General features: G+C 39.5%; 2 protein-coding genes across 6 annotated transcripts in view; one reads left to right on the top strand and one right to left on the bottom strand.

Annotated features, from left to right (window-relative positions):
• Positions 1–834: 834 nt before the first annotated feature.
• slc22a6l (solute carrier family 22 member 6, like) lies at positions 835–6,258 on the top strand. The gene is made up of 11 exons (XM_023268030.3): positions 835–1,272; positions 1,363–1,887; positions 1,991–2,094; positions 2,208–2,362; positions 2,504–2,672; positions 2,778–2,901; positions 2,990–3,105; positions 3,226–3,440; positions 3,571–3,679; positions 5,312–5,515; positions 5,761–6,258. The coding sequence occupies exons 2-11, from the start codon at positions 1,483–1,485 to the stop codon at positions 5,846–5,848; spliced, it is 1,689 nt and encodes a 562-aa protein (XP_023123798.1). The 5' UTR covers positions 835–1,272; positions 1,363–1,482; the 3' UTR covers positions 5,849–6,258.
• A 1,440-nt stretch (positions 6,259–7,698) lies between these two features.
• nrg2a (neuregulin 2a) overlaps positions 7,699–15,117 on the bottom strand; it is a 70,751-nt gene continuing 63,332 nt past the window's right edge. For all 5 annotated transcript variants that reach the window (XM_023268035.3, XM_023268034.3, XM_035947135.2 and 2 more), the window contains one exon: positions 7,699–10,988. In XM_023268035.3, the coding sequence (XP_023123803.2) occupies positions 10,334–10,988 (655 nt within the window). In that variant the 3' untranslated portion in view covers positions 7,699–10,333. The remainder of the gene's footprint in view (positions 10,989–15,117) is intronic.

Below are 15,117 nucleotides of genomic sequence, written 5' to 3' on the forward strand. Positions count from 1 at the left end.
TTCTTTTTTTTTAAACAATTTTTCATATGTTCTGTCAAAAACCTGTACTTTAAGGCCTCAAAGTACATAGTACCCTGAAGACGGTGGAATCTAAAACAACAAATGCTTCCAAGAACGGGATCCGTGCAGCTGAAAAAACTGTGAGTTAATGTTTTGCTTTGGTGCACCTGCAACTTCATTCAGCTTGACATCTCATGCTGTTCCTTACACAAGTGCACGCATTCCTCATATCTAATCACCAGGACATGAACTGGGCAGAAATGTCTCAGATTTTAGCCACATAAGCGTCATAAGCACATACAAATATAAAGTACAAATTACTGTACAGGAAGACTGACTTTCAGTGAAATCCCTCCTTTACTTCATTAGATTTCTCATAACTCAGCATAGCATGAATGTCCAAACATTCAGAAAATCTAAATGCAGTACAAATTGTCACTACATGGTCAGTTTTTGACTGCAAATTTAGTTTTTAAAACAAGGGTTGGCAGAGAAGATCAAAAGTAGTGGTGTTTTAAGTTATTTCAGTAGTTGTTAGCATCTTTTGTAATCTGTATCAAACAATAACATATTGTTTATCTTTTTGTAATTTGCTGAACATCTTATCTTCTTTTTTTAATACATTAATTCCCTCACACTAGTTAGTCCATCATCTATGGACATATTAGAAAGAAAAGCAATTGCAAACAATGTTAAAGAAAGCGACAAAGGGAAAAAGAAAAGACTTTTTGAGTTGACCTCACGTGTGTTTGCACGTGGTATACACGGACACACAATCACACAAACACACACACAGTGTCCCTCATATTAAGTAACCACTAAGGGGCAGGGAGTTGGTCTCAGTGCAAAGAGGGAAAAGAGCTGAGCATAGCTGTGCCTCTTCTGGATGCTGGAGCTCCTTTGCACTGGAATACTTCAACAAGACATTGTTCGTGCACAGCAAGGACTCAGCATTCTACCTCAGTGTTCACAGAATGAGCTGCTAATACCTCAAGAGGTTACACTGCACTTCAAATAATCCAGAGTTCAGAAAAGCTGTAGGAATTTGAGAGCCGATTACTCATTTTAACACGCAGCAGCAACAAGACGACTTTTACTTCTTTTTGATTTTTTTTAGCTTTCCTGAAGGATTCTCTCTGGAGCTAGGAATTTATTGGAAGTGATGGTAGTATCTGTTAGTTGCTTTGATGAAGATGCTATACTTTGAGGACCAACATATCAATTTTGTATTTTGTACATATTTTATGTAGTGACAGAAGACTCTTTCAGCAGGTAAGTCTATCAGATTTTTCTATTATTCAACACTTTTAACACACTTGGTGGCTTTACAACTGATTTTATTTTTTTTTAATATTGTCACAGGTGCTGGAACAACACACTTTTGTCCTCTATATTCAAGTATTGTAAAGAAACCTGGGAAACAGCAACAATCTAGTATAGAGTTTCTTAATTTATCTAGCGTTGTTCTAGTTGCACATAAGTATGGCTTTTGGTGACCTCCTAGAACAGGTGGGCAGCACAGGACGCTTCCAGATCCTGCATGTGACCCTCCTGTGCATACCTGTCCTGATGATGGCCAGCCACAACCTGCTGCAGAACTTTGTGGCTGCTGTGCCTCCTCACTACTGCAGCGCTCACTCGAATGTCTCTCAGAGCCAGCTGAGCCCAGAGGAAATGCTGCGGATCACAGTGCCGCTTGACCACAAGGGGAGACCGCACATGTGCCAGCGATATGCTGCTCCACAGTGGCATCTCCTGGCCGAGAACGGGACCTTCAATCCAGGGAAACAGGGAGACACTGAGGATGATTTGGATGTTGACTTTCAGGAATGCACAGATGGATGGTCCTACAACATGACTGAGATGAGCTCAACTATTATATCTGACGTAGGATTACATTTTTTAGACGCTGTTTATCAGTGAGATTTTTCGTCACAGCGCAGACGTTCATGCCATCTTGTTGTGTTTGTGTGTTTCGTTTTTTTGTTAGTGGCACTTGGTTTGTGACCTGCGCTCTTTGAAGCAAATGGGACAAACCGTCTACATGGGAGGTGTGCTTGTGGGGGCTCTTGTCTTTGGATGCCTTTCAGACAGGTGATATGTAACTGTTCTGCTTCACCTTTTAAATGAAAACATGCCTCTTCTTCATGTAGTACTGTTCAAAATTGTTCATATAAGGGTTCACTGACATCACTCTTCTCTCCTAGATATGGTCGACGCATCCTCCTGCTCATTTCTTACCTGCTAATGGCAGTTTCAGGAACATGTGCCGCTTTCTCGACCTCTTTCTCCCTTTACTGTGTGTTCCGGTTTGGTTGTGGTATGGCTCTGTCTGGCCTTGGACTCAATACCTTCTCACTCAGTAAGATATTTAGCTGGATAAAGAGCCAAGAGTGTCATTTGTAAAAAGTCCCAATTGGAATAGTAACCAGGCATGATCATGACAAATGGGGTAATAGTTATACTAAAATATATCTCATTCTGCGATTTTTTAAATTTCAAGTTGTGGAGTGGATCCCCACTCGTGTGCGAACTATGGTGGGAACATTAACAGGCTACTGTTATACTGTGGGACAGCTGATCCTGGCAGTCATAGCCTACTTTGTCAGAGACTGGAGGTGGTTAACCCTGGCTGTGTCTTTGCCCTTCTATGTCTTCTTCCTCTATTCATGGTGAGAGTTCAAAGATTGGACTAAAGAGTTACATTATTGATCCCATAATCAATTAAAAAGTTGTTTCACCGTTACTAAACAAACTAAAAGAAATGTTTTTTGTAGGTGGTTTCATGAATCCTCAAGATGGTTAGCCATAAGCAATCAGCCTGACAAAGCCGTCAAGACACTCCAAAGTGTGGCTAAATTCAACGGACGCCGTGAAGAGGGAGAAAAAATTGACATTAAAGTAAGAAATTGTTGTGTTTGTATTGTTGAACCATCTGTGTTGAGAATAAGGAAATTGTGAATTGATTATACCCTCTCTTTCTGCATAGATGCTTAATGAGTCCATGAAGAAAGAGATGTCTTCTTCACATGGCTCCTACTCTGTCCTTGATCTGTTCCGAACACCCAAAATGAGGATCATGACAATCTGTCTCAGCGCTGTCTGGTGTATATCCTGCTCTTGTAGTAGAAAACCTCAGAGACAACCATTTTACTTTTTTTTTTTTTACTATTGTATGAAACCAAAATGATATGCATGCATGCTTTTTTTTCTATGTATGCTTAGGTTATCAACCAGCTTTGCCTACTATGGCCTTGCTATGGATCTGCAAAAGTTTGGGGTGAACATCTACTTAATACAAGTCATCTTTGGAGCAGTTGACATCCCTGCTAAAGTGATCATAACATTGTCGATGAGTTTCATTGGACGCCGGCTATCACAATGTGGTGCTCTCATTGTAGCTGGAGTCACTATTTTGATCAACCTCCTGGTGCCTTATGGTATGTAAGAGCACATGTGCACAAGTAAAGGCTAAGTGTGGCACGTGCAGTGTGCATTATCACAACACAGCTGTGATATTGTCGTGCAGAAACAAGCAAGTTATCTGATGCATGATCCATTTTTGTGCAGATAAACAGACTATGCGCACCTGTCTGGCTGTAGTGGGTAAAGGTTGTCTTGCTGCGTCCTTCAACTGCTGTTATCTTTACTCTGGAGAACTGTACCCGACTATCATTCGGTAAGTCTTGTCTGGCAACAGACATGTCAAAGAAATTTAGTTAATTTAGAATTCAATGTAATTTTTACTGAGGAAAAAAAAGGACTCAGCTGTATTTATATAAGAACCAGATTAGAGTTTCTATACTGGATTTAAAGGTCCAGTATGTAGGATTTCGGTAAAAGGATTGTGCTAGTTGCCTAACCTAACCACAAAGTTTTGATGGCTAGACTAAACCAAGCATGCTCCAAGTAGTTGTGAAAGTGTAAACCATAGCTTAATGTTTTCCTAAACCTAATCAAACAGTGAGTTAAAAGAGAACTTAAGCCTTGAAAGAGGAGACTGACAACAGTCTCACACTTTAGCTTCAATGGCAAAATTTCTGTTGCTGATTTTACTGCCACCATTCTTCTCTCCTGCCCCTTTACATGAACTTTGAAAGTGGAAGCCTTATCACAATGTGACACAATAGGTTTCTTTCAAAACCAATTAACATTTCTGTTAAAACATAAATAAAAATGCAATTTAGTTGCATAGGAACATACTTTGGGGATATAGGGTTACTACAAGATGAAAATAAACCATTCACACTGGTCCGTTAAGTAACCTGATGGACACTGAATTTTGCTGCAAAAACTGAGAAATCCTCCAGAAATCTGTAACCCGATTCCTTAAATGTAAACACTAAAATCTACCAGAGTTTGTCACATATGGATTACAGCACAGTGAAATTCTTTTTCAATACATTCCACCTTCTTGGGAAGCTGGGTCAAAGGAGCTGGACCAGTCCTGATATGTGCCCTTGGGCAATGGGTTTTAGGGCTGTGCTCATAATATTATTCTGTACATAACGTTCTGTGACAGAAAAAAAAAAAAAAAGATCTGAGGTCATATGGAAAGACAACGATTAACAGTGTCAGAACAGTTAAACTTCGACCAGGATGTACTTGAGGGCTGAACAGTGAAGGATCGTGTCAGCTTTACTCATTACATTTGCCTAATAACATCAGATGCACATTTATATTTACAGCTTAATTTGGCAAAACATTAATTCAGGTATTGGAATCATCTGACAAGTTCATGCTGATTTATTTTTGGCTCTACTGTCAGTCGATGCCACTAGCTTCTGTTGTGCTAACTCTTCTTCACCTGATGACCTGTTTTGTTCTGGGATATCTATTTTGTTGTTGAAATTACTGTTATGCAGTTTGTTATTTGAACTCTTAGTGTATTTATTTAATATGACTAAGCCTGCCCATATCTGCTGTCTTCTCTCAGTGTTTCCTGGCAGAACTGATGTTGACTTTGTTCGTCATACCAATCTCTGGAAACACCTCTTTTTCTGAGTAGGGACGTTAACAAATAACAAACCACAACATTTAGTTAGACAGTAACACTAAACCTTCTGAAACCAAGCTATGTTCTTGATACTGCACATAGAAATGCAGCTGCATGTGTTTCTTTTGCAAAGTCAGTGTCCATCTTCTGCCTTTTATGATACATTTATATCTCCAGCGTACTTCGACAGTGTTTTGCTACTGCCCTTTAAAATAACCCGCTTTGACACCATATTTGCTGCACCACAATCTGATTTAATTGATGTGTGCTGAAGACTGTTTATGACATCCAGGATTTATATTTTTCCTCCCTCAGTCAGAATGGCATGGGATGGGTGTCCATGATGGCCCGTGTAGGAGCCATGGTGGCCCCTATGGTGCTCCTCCTGGGGGACACCATTACTTGGCTTCCAGGTCTAATCTATGGAGGAGCTCCAATCCTCTCCGGGGTGGCTGCAATATTTCTCCCAGAAACACTTGGCTCACCCCTTCCTGATACAATACAAGATGTGGAGGACAGGTAAGATGGTGTCTCCCATACACAGGTGTTCCTTTTCCTTTATCTCTGTATGGCCCACAAACAACCCAGTATTTTTAGTAACACTGCACAGGAGGACTCTGAGTGGAATCGGTGTGATATACATAGCAATAAAACAAAACAAAAAAGGTCCATCATCATGATTCACTCTAGGAAAGAGCATGTACAGTTAGGGAGAGAGAGAAAGAACGATTTATCCATATTTGCATTTTCTATTTTAAACGCAGGGGATCTGGGACAAACTCCAAAATGTCACCAAAGGAAGTGATAATCTTGCAAGACACCCAGGCAAATCTCCTAAAGCAGGCTGCCTGAGGGCATTTGTATTATACACCTGATGTTTTCTCTGACATGTTAATGAAAGTAGAGTGGGTACTGCTGTTTTTTTTTTTTCCTGTGGCCTGTTTATTTTTGATTTCTATAAAGAATTTGTTTTATAACTACTGGACAAATGGTGTTGCAATGTTATTTTTGCATAGGTCAATACAATGAAGTGAATGCTGCAGACAATCAGAGCTAAGTTTATTTGAGAGACGGTAGCTTTAAGTCTCACTTTGCACCAATGATGTTTCATATTTTAAATATCTGTGTAGAATAATTTCTATATTTAAGCCTTTGACAGGTTGAAGAAAATGCTTTCACTAGCTTTTTTTATATCTTCGTATTCCTTTATTCGTAAACAAAAGATGTACCGTCAATAAAATCATCACCTATTTCTATTCCTATTTATGCCTTGTGACTTGTTCTTTTCTCTTTTTTGAAGTGAAATACTAGCATAGCATGATCTGTTTAACACTCATTGAACTGGGCTGAGTCATATTCAGTTACATTAACTGAGACAACTTGTAACCTGCTATCAACAACTTAAGTTAAATACAGAAACCAAAATGCAACCATAGGCAGCATAAAGACTGGGAAATTGGTCTGCCACTACTGACTGATCTTACATGCAAGTAAATCTATCTGATGTATGAAAAAGCATGAGTTCAGAATATAGATACTACTCCAGCTTTACGTGTTCTTTACTTGTTAACTTAATGCTTCTGGTACAGGTACCTCTTGAAGTTAGCATAATTATCACTTGTTAATGTTACATTTGAAGTCTCAAGGGTTGCCAAACTAATGTCTGCAAGACTTTTAATGGACAATGAATGTCCACAAAAAATACACCAATCAGCAGAAAGTTTAACAGTAGAACCATAGTTTGGATTTGCCAATGAATTTAATTTTTAACATCATTCTTTCTAATTTTAGTGTCATGAGAAAGATCACATTGTGTGGCAATATAACAACTCAGCTCATATTCTTTGTTTAATGCTCTAGATTTAACTTTCTGTGTGGTAGGTATGCTCCTACCACACAGTAAGTTTCTACTGTACTTTAATGCTGCATTCTGGCTCTAATGGATGCTTAGATCTTAAACTACACTAAATCAGTTGCTATGCCAACCTTTCTCATAAAACTCACTGTTATATCTGTAAGGTATGTCTCTTTAAAGTGATGAAATCCTACTGAATACAATACAGGATACAACACATACGTTGCACATGGTGGACTCTTCTGGTTTTGAGACATCTGCATCTGGCTGTTTTGACACCATCTTGTGGCGTATTAATGCTAAACCATAAACTGAACTTAAAAATCCCCAAACATTTGTACTAGCTATATAAAACAGTCTAAAGTGTTAGATAAGCTATATACTAAAATGTGATAAAACAGACAATAGTTCTAAACAAGTATGCTTTGATTGATAGTACACACTGTTTTTTAAAAGATCCTTCATTTGAGGAGTGATAGTAATGCTTATATTAATGTTTTATGTATAATATACTTATTTCCTTTGAAAAAAGTTCAATAATTTTACAATGTTCAGCTCTCACCCAACGTGTTTTTTTAATGTGCTGCACTTACTATATGAACTTTACATTTTCGACTTATGAATCATTTTAGAGAGCAAAACTACCATCTACAACAGCTTTGTTATGATTGATAAACCTGCGATCACCTTATTAACACAGATTTCATTTCACCATCAGATTTTATGTGCACTGAGACATACTATGCATCATGTGCATGAGAGACAAGTCCAACTCTAAACCAAGATTAAAAAAAAAAAAGATGAATCAAGACGCAGAGCAAAGCTTTGCACAGAAATAACTACAATATAAAATGATATGAATAAAGATTTATTTTCTCATATGAACAGGTGGATTCATTTTCATGTTATTTTACAATCTATGACAATCTCGCATTTTTTTTCTTTTTTTTCTAGCATATTTCAGGAATGACATGGGGGAAAGGTTCTTTTTTATTGCTGAATGTTAAATGAAATACACTTTCACTGACTGGAAAAGAATTGTCTGCTGCTTTTTTTTTTTTTAACCATGCACCCATCTAACCTTGACCACAAGGACATGCAGAGGAGAGGTGTTCGAACATTTTTCAAGCGAGGGTGGGGTGGGGGTGGGGTTTTGGGGTGGGGTGGGGGTGGGGTTTTGGGGTGGGGTGGGGTGGGGTGGGGTGGGGGGGCTTAAAATTAAACAGAAGAGACTGGCAGGACGTGCCTGGTAGCATCTCAATTGGGTGAGAGGACTGGCAGAGTGAAGGGAGTATCACATTGAAACTAGGGATGCAGTGTCTTCTTTTGCATTTTTCTGTTATACAAAATTAGACCCAGAGGTGAGAAACTCAATGAAACATCTGCAAGGTGTGACTGAGGTGTGACCAGAGACCATTCTCTAAAACAGTACCACTGTGCATTTACCATATAGCAGTTAGAATTGCAGATCAATCTTTTTAAAGACATTTTTTAAAAAATCAATAATCATCTGATAATTCAGCATTCCGTTGTTTTTTTGTTTTTTTGTTTTAATCGAGGAGTAGAAACAAACCAACAGCGATGAAACATCATCAACTGTCCTTTCTCACAGAGTCACTTTTAATGGGCGTGACGTTACTTGAAATATCTTTTAAATACTTACTTTTCCTTCAGTGGAGGACAAAGGGCTTAACTGAATTTATTTACTTTTAAAATTATTATCATTTACAGACTAAATTTGAAATGACTAAATCTGTCAACAAGACAAAGCAGTACACAGTACTATTGGAGGAGACACTATTTTGATGCTATTTGACGTTACTTGGAAGTGTGCATGTAAAGTGGAGTGGTCGAAACCAAGTGATAAAAGAAAACATGGATACAGTCATTCGATGGACATGAATAAGTGAACAACAAAAGGCTGACAACTTGATAGATGGCTGCATAATGGCTTTAAAAAATAACTCAGGTAAATATGCATTTGTATCATGTTATTTCATTCTACACTATAGGCATCACATAGTTTGTTTTTTTCACACACAACACACTACAGTCACCTCTTAGAAAATGACGTAATCAAACAGCAAAATAGAAAGTTTGCATATTTTTGCATTGTATGATCCTCCAAAGTTTCACAGCTATTTCAATAATATTGTCTAGTATGCTCTTTTCTGTTCTCTACTGAGCTGCTTCCACTTGGACTTTCCTTTTCTCTGTATGGGAGTGTTCAGGGAACTGGTAGACTGTATGTTTACATCTAAGCCCTCAACATCTGAGAACCTTAGTCTTAGGTAGACCTTAAGTTGAGGAAGAGGGGTGAACAGGGTTTAAGGTGAAGGGGGGAGCATGTGGAAATCCTGAGACACTGTGTGGCCTTTTAACACGAGCCACAAAAACAGAATGGACACAGAAGGATGATGAGCCGTGGGAGTAGGGGGCGGATTTGAGTGAAAACAGATGCAATCTTTTTGTTTTGCCACCGCCTCTGATGGCAGGGGTCACCCTGTGCCAAGCGGCTCAGCGTTTGTTGGCCTCACACCAGGCTAACATGAAAAACCTGCTGGGAAATAAAAAGGACGTAACTGGGCCAGGTTGGGAAGGGGGCAGAATAGCTGTAAACACATCAAGCAATGACCTGCATAACATACAACCCTATAGCAGCCTCACCTGTCCACTTACACTGGGGGTTACTGTTCTGATAAACCGCTATTCTGTGAACCTCTGAGACACTGTCAGCTCTCCTGAGACACCAGTAGGCCCACACACATTTGATGTTACCACAACAAACAATTTGACGATTTTCATCTAACAATCACAAATGCATGCAAGCAAACTGACATGCGCACACGCACACACACAGAGGCATTTATGCACACACGCAACCAACACGATCTCTCACTCTCTGTCACTCTCTTTTTCTTGGTAGACATTAGTCAGAGGGGGAAAAGAATCTACATTGTATTTATCAGGCGCTCTATAAGATCCCAAATCATAAACCCTACAGGCGAATCATATTAATGTAAACATACACTTTATGTTGAAGTGGTTTATATTGCGTGATATGGAAGGGGTTATGCTCCAGTGGGGCTAGATTTCTCAAAGAATGCAATTTGGAAAGAAAGTGAAACAGAGAGGAAAAAAAACATAAATGTGTATAAAAAATGAGGCGTCCATATAAGAAAGGCTACAAAAACCTCCACTGGCCCTCTGGCGTCGGCATACAGCAAAAGGCACCACAATATTACTCTATTTTTTACGTTGTGAAAAAACTGGCACATCTTTTTATGCTGTAAATCAAAATGTACATATAAATAGAGTTTTCCCTATAAAAAAGTCTTTGCTGTTAACTAGTAGACAACTTTTGCTAAAATGAAAATAAATATTTCATTTGTTTAGAATATCTGTCAGTTATATAAAATAAAAATATTTCTTATAGATGCAGGTCTATACTATATTGATTTTTGTTGGTTCATTATCACTCTTTAATGGGGTGTATTGTCCGGTTTGGAGCGTGAGTGTGTGAGTCTTGTATGCATGTTCCCATGCCCACTGTGCCGCCCTGACGAGTGAGAAGTCCGACTGTCCACCGGCCTGTAGATGGTGGAGGGCTCGGCATTCATGTTCTGCATACTGAGGAAGGGCGTGCTTTCACCGTCCTCCTCTGACTCACTATCTGTTAGGCAGCTTCGTGACCCATAGTCCCGAGATGCCTCATATCCACGTGGGGCCACGTGGCCATTCAGTCTGGATCTCCGCCAGCGTCGGCTACCAGTTCCACTGGACCCACTTCTCTTTGGTTGCTCCCGAGAGGAGAGATACTCCTGGGTGGTCTCATAGTCTTCATCCTCAGCCAGCCGGTAGGGGCTGGAGGGCAGGCTGCCCCTGCTGTCGTTTAGATAGGTACGACGCTGCTGCCGGTAGGGCTCCTGGCACTGGGCATCATGCAGGGGCACCTGGTAGCGGCGCAGCAGAGGCTGATCATCCTCCAGAGGGTAGGGATTGTGGATAGCAGGGGGGAGAGACATGGCATGGCTGGCATTGGGGGATGTGATCTGGAAGGTAGGCACCTGCGGGGGCAATGAGTAATGGAAATCCACTGGGGAGAGGCGGGCTGGTGTTGTCAGGGCTGACACGTATCTGTGGTAAATACAGAAGGGTGGTTACAGTTAATTTGAGAAGAACAGAGAATAGAGCTGAGAAAGAGGCGTGTACAAAGAGCAGTTTGAATGAACATTGCACCTTAAGTGTCAAGTCGTATGAGCACTTAACTATATTTTTCCACAGATACATTAACTGAGATTTTCACTTAAGCTGAACTGATCTAAGGTAGGTTGCACACTGAAGACCATCTTCTTTCATAGACAGTTTTTTATCCCAATCACTTGGAAAAAGTGCAACTTTATGTGGCCCAGAATTTAACATATTGTAGTTGGTCATTTTGTGTAGGCGTAATTGATACCCTACAACTGCTCAGACTGATTTTCTTTCTATCTGAAGAACTGGAATGTTTCTTATGTGGAATTAATGTCATGAAGGGCAGAAGTTTTAAACGATGTCGCACAGGGATCGATTCAGGATCCCCTGCTTTTGTAAATACTGGTGGGACATACAATACACAGATGTTAAACTAGCTGATTTTAATGAAATAAAATCATTATTCTAACGCCTGTTATTATTGGTGTTTGTAATGATGTTTGAAACAATATGACCTAGTATGGCCTAGTATTTAAACTACCTTTAAAATACAGTTAATTCAGTCTCTGGACAGTTAAGGCTTTTATTGATAGCATTTGCAACGTTCTTGTATGATCGCATGGCTGTATATCTGAGCTTCTGAAGCAGTTTAAGCAAGCCAGAGGTCCTCGGGCAGAAGTTAATTGGAGGGGGCAGGATCAGAACCTAAATCTCTTCCTCAGTGCCCCTAGGCTCTGGACCAACCTGCCCAACGACATCACCCGGGAAACTCAGCGTCCTACTTGAAAAGACTGTCCAAAACAAACCCTTTAAGTCGGGATATTATTTTGAAGAATTACCCTTTTATTAAACACTGTTTGTAGCAGGACATTGGCTTTATGTTGTAGCATGTTGATGTACAGGTTGATCCTCTCTCACACCTTAACCATACACAACTCAAAGTTATCGTGACTGTCATCTGAGAACCTTTGTTCAAACATGTCCTTTGGCCAGGCCATGCGGACATCATGAAATAATTCTAAAGCCAGGTTTTTGAAGATGAAAAACCACTAAAGACTGTTAAAAGCTAGTTCTGAGAACCTGCTTCTTACACTGCAAAGTCAATATTAAGCTTTAAAGACAGTATAAACCCCAGTTGCCCAAATTTGGATCACCTGGATTGTCAGAGCATCAGAAAATTATAGTTTTTTTTGCTACTCATAATATCATAATCAAAAACCAAATAAAACACTCATGTCAATACAATTAAAAGGCGTCAGAGTTTATATATGACTGCTGGTGAATCATTTTGGACCCGAGTGTAAAGAGTTTCTGTTTATTGCCTTTAGGTAACTAAGAAGCAGGCTGTGTGAGACTCCAGCTTGGGATATTCCCACAACACTGCTGATTCAGCTGATGCAGAAGCTGTCACTATGATGTAAGAGGTGCTTGTTACCTGGAATGACTTGGAGGGGATGTTGGTTAAACAATCTGGCCCTGCATATCAAATCAGTGGTAATGGCATTATATTTTTGCATGCATTCTAGCTGTACGTTAGTATTGTTGATACCTTAAAATCCTAAGCATGTAAAAGGAAAAATAGGCCTCATCTTGTTATTCTAATGCACTGGACATTCACTTCAGATACTGTCATATTTTTGGGGATTTTTTGCTGTTTTAGGCACCTTCTTGCTTCATTACTTTAATTTTGACTTGGTTGCTTAGTGACTGAAAAACTGAGACTAAACCTCTAGTATGTATCTTGCAGCAACATGTCATATATCACTGAACAATGGTTTAGTTTTAGAATTGATTTCCATATTTAGAAGCCTACATCCATATCTAACAATGTTTTTAGTCCTAAATGTTATGTTCTTAAAGGAGCTGTGGCGGGATTTAGTGGCATCTAGCAGTGAAGCTGCATATTGCAACCAGCTGAAAACACTTTCCATTTTTTCCATCGAAATGAAAGATCCTTGTTGGATTTTTTTTTTTAAAAAGCTAGTAAAAGCAAAATGCCCTCTATAGAGTCCGGTATGTCTATTCTGGGCTACTGTAGAAACATGGCTGTCTCCATGTAAGACAATAATCTCCTCCCTAGCCACCCACTTCAAGCTATATGCCATTCCTGCAAATAGATCCCCCCAAATGTACATACTTGTCCTATAAAAAATGATCAGCTAATAGAACTAAAAAGGCAGGCAGCAGTTGACTTCTAGTTACGCCACAACTTTTAAAATAGATACAAGTGCGATGCATTTAAAATAGATTTGCTTTCATTGCCACTTTTTGATGATGACAACAAAGGTGGCTTAATGGTTGTGAAGATGCATATTGTACAGATTCGAATAGGAGACACAGTTGGATGAGAAATTAAAGGAAAAACCTAAACCTTTGGCCCCTACGTTGAGGTGATCGGGTGGCTCAGTTATACTGTGAGGAACATTTTGCTGGCATGTTTTGCGTCCACTTGTCCCCATAGAGAGAAGGCTCACTCCATAATCAGTATAAACATGTTCTGAGTGATCACCTTTATCTTACAGTGCATCATTTCTATCCTGATGGGAGTGGTCTCTTTTAGAATGACAATGCACAAGGGGTCACTGACTGGCTTGATGAGTATGGCAATGGTGTGAATCATATGTGAAGACCTTCACAGTCACCAGATCTCAACCCAGCTGAACACCTTTGAGATATTTTGGACTGCCATGTTGGACTTTTTTTTTTTTTTTTTTTTTTTACCACCATCATTAAAATAACAAATGAGGGACTATTTTCTGGAAGAACGGTGTTAAATTTCTTCAGAGTTCAGAGACAAGGCACATCAAAACTGTTCTGGTGGTCAAAGATCTTGCTAAGACACTTTGTGTTGGTTTTCTTTCAGTTTTTAATCTGTCTCTTCCTGGTTTTTGCATTACTAGAAATGTCATCGAAGAATGTAACCATGATCTTACTGAAAGATGTTCAAGTTTCCTTGAACTATCACTTCGCTCTACTGTTTCTAATGATGACCCATCTGAAATGGATTGCCTCATGTTGAGCATAATAAAGGTTCCAAGAAGCAAGACATTAGGATTAACGGTGATTCTGACAGCTTCAGGCAATGGCAAATCAAGGGCTGAGTACTAGCAATAGGGATGTGAGATATTCTCAGATTTTCATCACCTAACTAGGCCATAATTTCCTTTCTTGAGACGAGTATGTAGTCTTCTTAGCAAAAATACCAAACCAACTGTTTTAATGGGAGTTGTGTTGATGCACAAGAGACCAATCATGCTCCCTAATCCCAAAATTTCCTCCTAGCTCACTGCTAATGCAAGCTTGTTGAGTGATGAATCCTTACTGTGAACTGTATTGGAATTCAAAACATCAACAGTGAGTGGGGAGGGCATTTTGGGATTTAGGGGGGTCACTATCGGGCCCTATAACAAAATCAGGGAGTCTGCCTCAGGCACTTAAAAAGGAAGCTCAAATTCAGGTCAGGGGTAACACCGAGTGCCACTGAAATATACTGTTTGAATAAAGAGCATGTGGAAGACCTAAACGAACATTGTCTAAAAGGAATCTACTGGGTATGAGCTGTCATGTTCTAGTCATTTCAAAGGAACAGTCAAACTTTTCGGGAACTATGGTGGCTCAGAGTCAAATGAGGAGATGGATATCTCTGTTCCTCCAGTACAGAAATATGTCCAAGATAAATATAGACTGATGTGGAGTTGATGAAAGGTATATTTCCTCATTTCTGACAGACTGTTTCTCTCTGTGATGTAGAGTTAAAAATAATGCTGTCTTATGAGACTATGGGCAAGATGGAAAACAAATGCATTTCCCAAAAATGTCAAATTGATCCTCAAATTAAATTAAAGGGAACACTAGCCAATGAGAATTACATACTGGCCAGGGAAAAATGTGACAATAGCTGTATGCAAAGAGTTCCCATTGAAATAAGCACTGTTTCTCACTCTTGCCTACCTTAGCGTATTTCATCATCATGCCTGCTGTGTGTCAGTTTCCACTGAGTCTCTCAGAGTGCCCTGACTGGCCTCTCGAGGCTGAGAGAGAACCAGCAGAGAGAGGAAACTTCTCAAAATGT

Source organism: Amphiprion ocellaris, chromosome 14, assembly GCF_022539595.1.
Source record: "Amphiprion ocellaris isolate individual 3 ecotype Okinawa chromosome 14, ASM2253959v1, whole genome shotgun sequence".
NCBI lineage: Eukaryota > Metazoa > Chordata > Actinopteri > Pomacentridae > Amphiprion > Amphiprion ocellaris.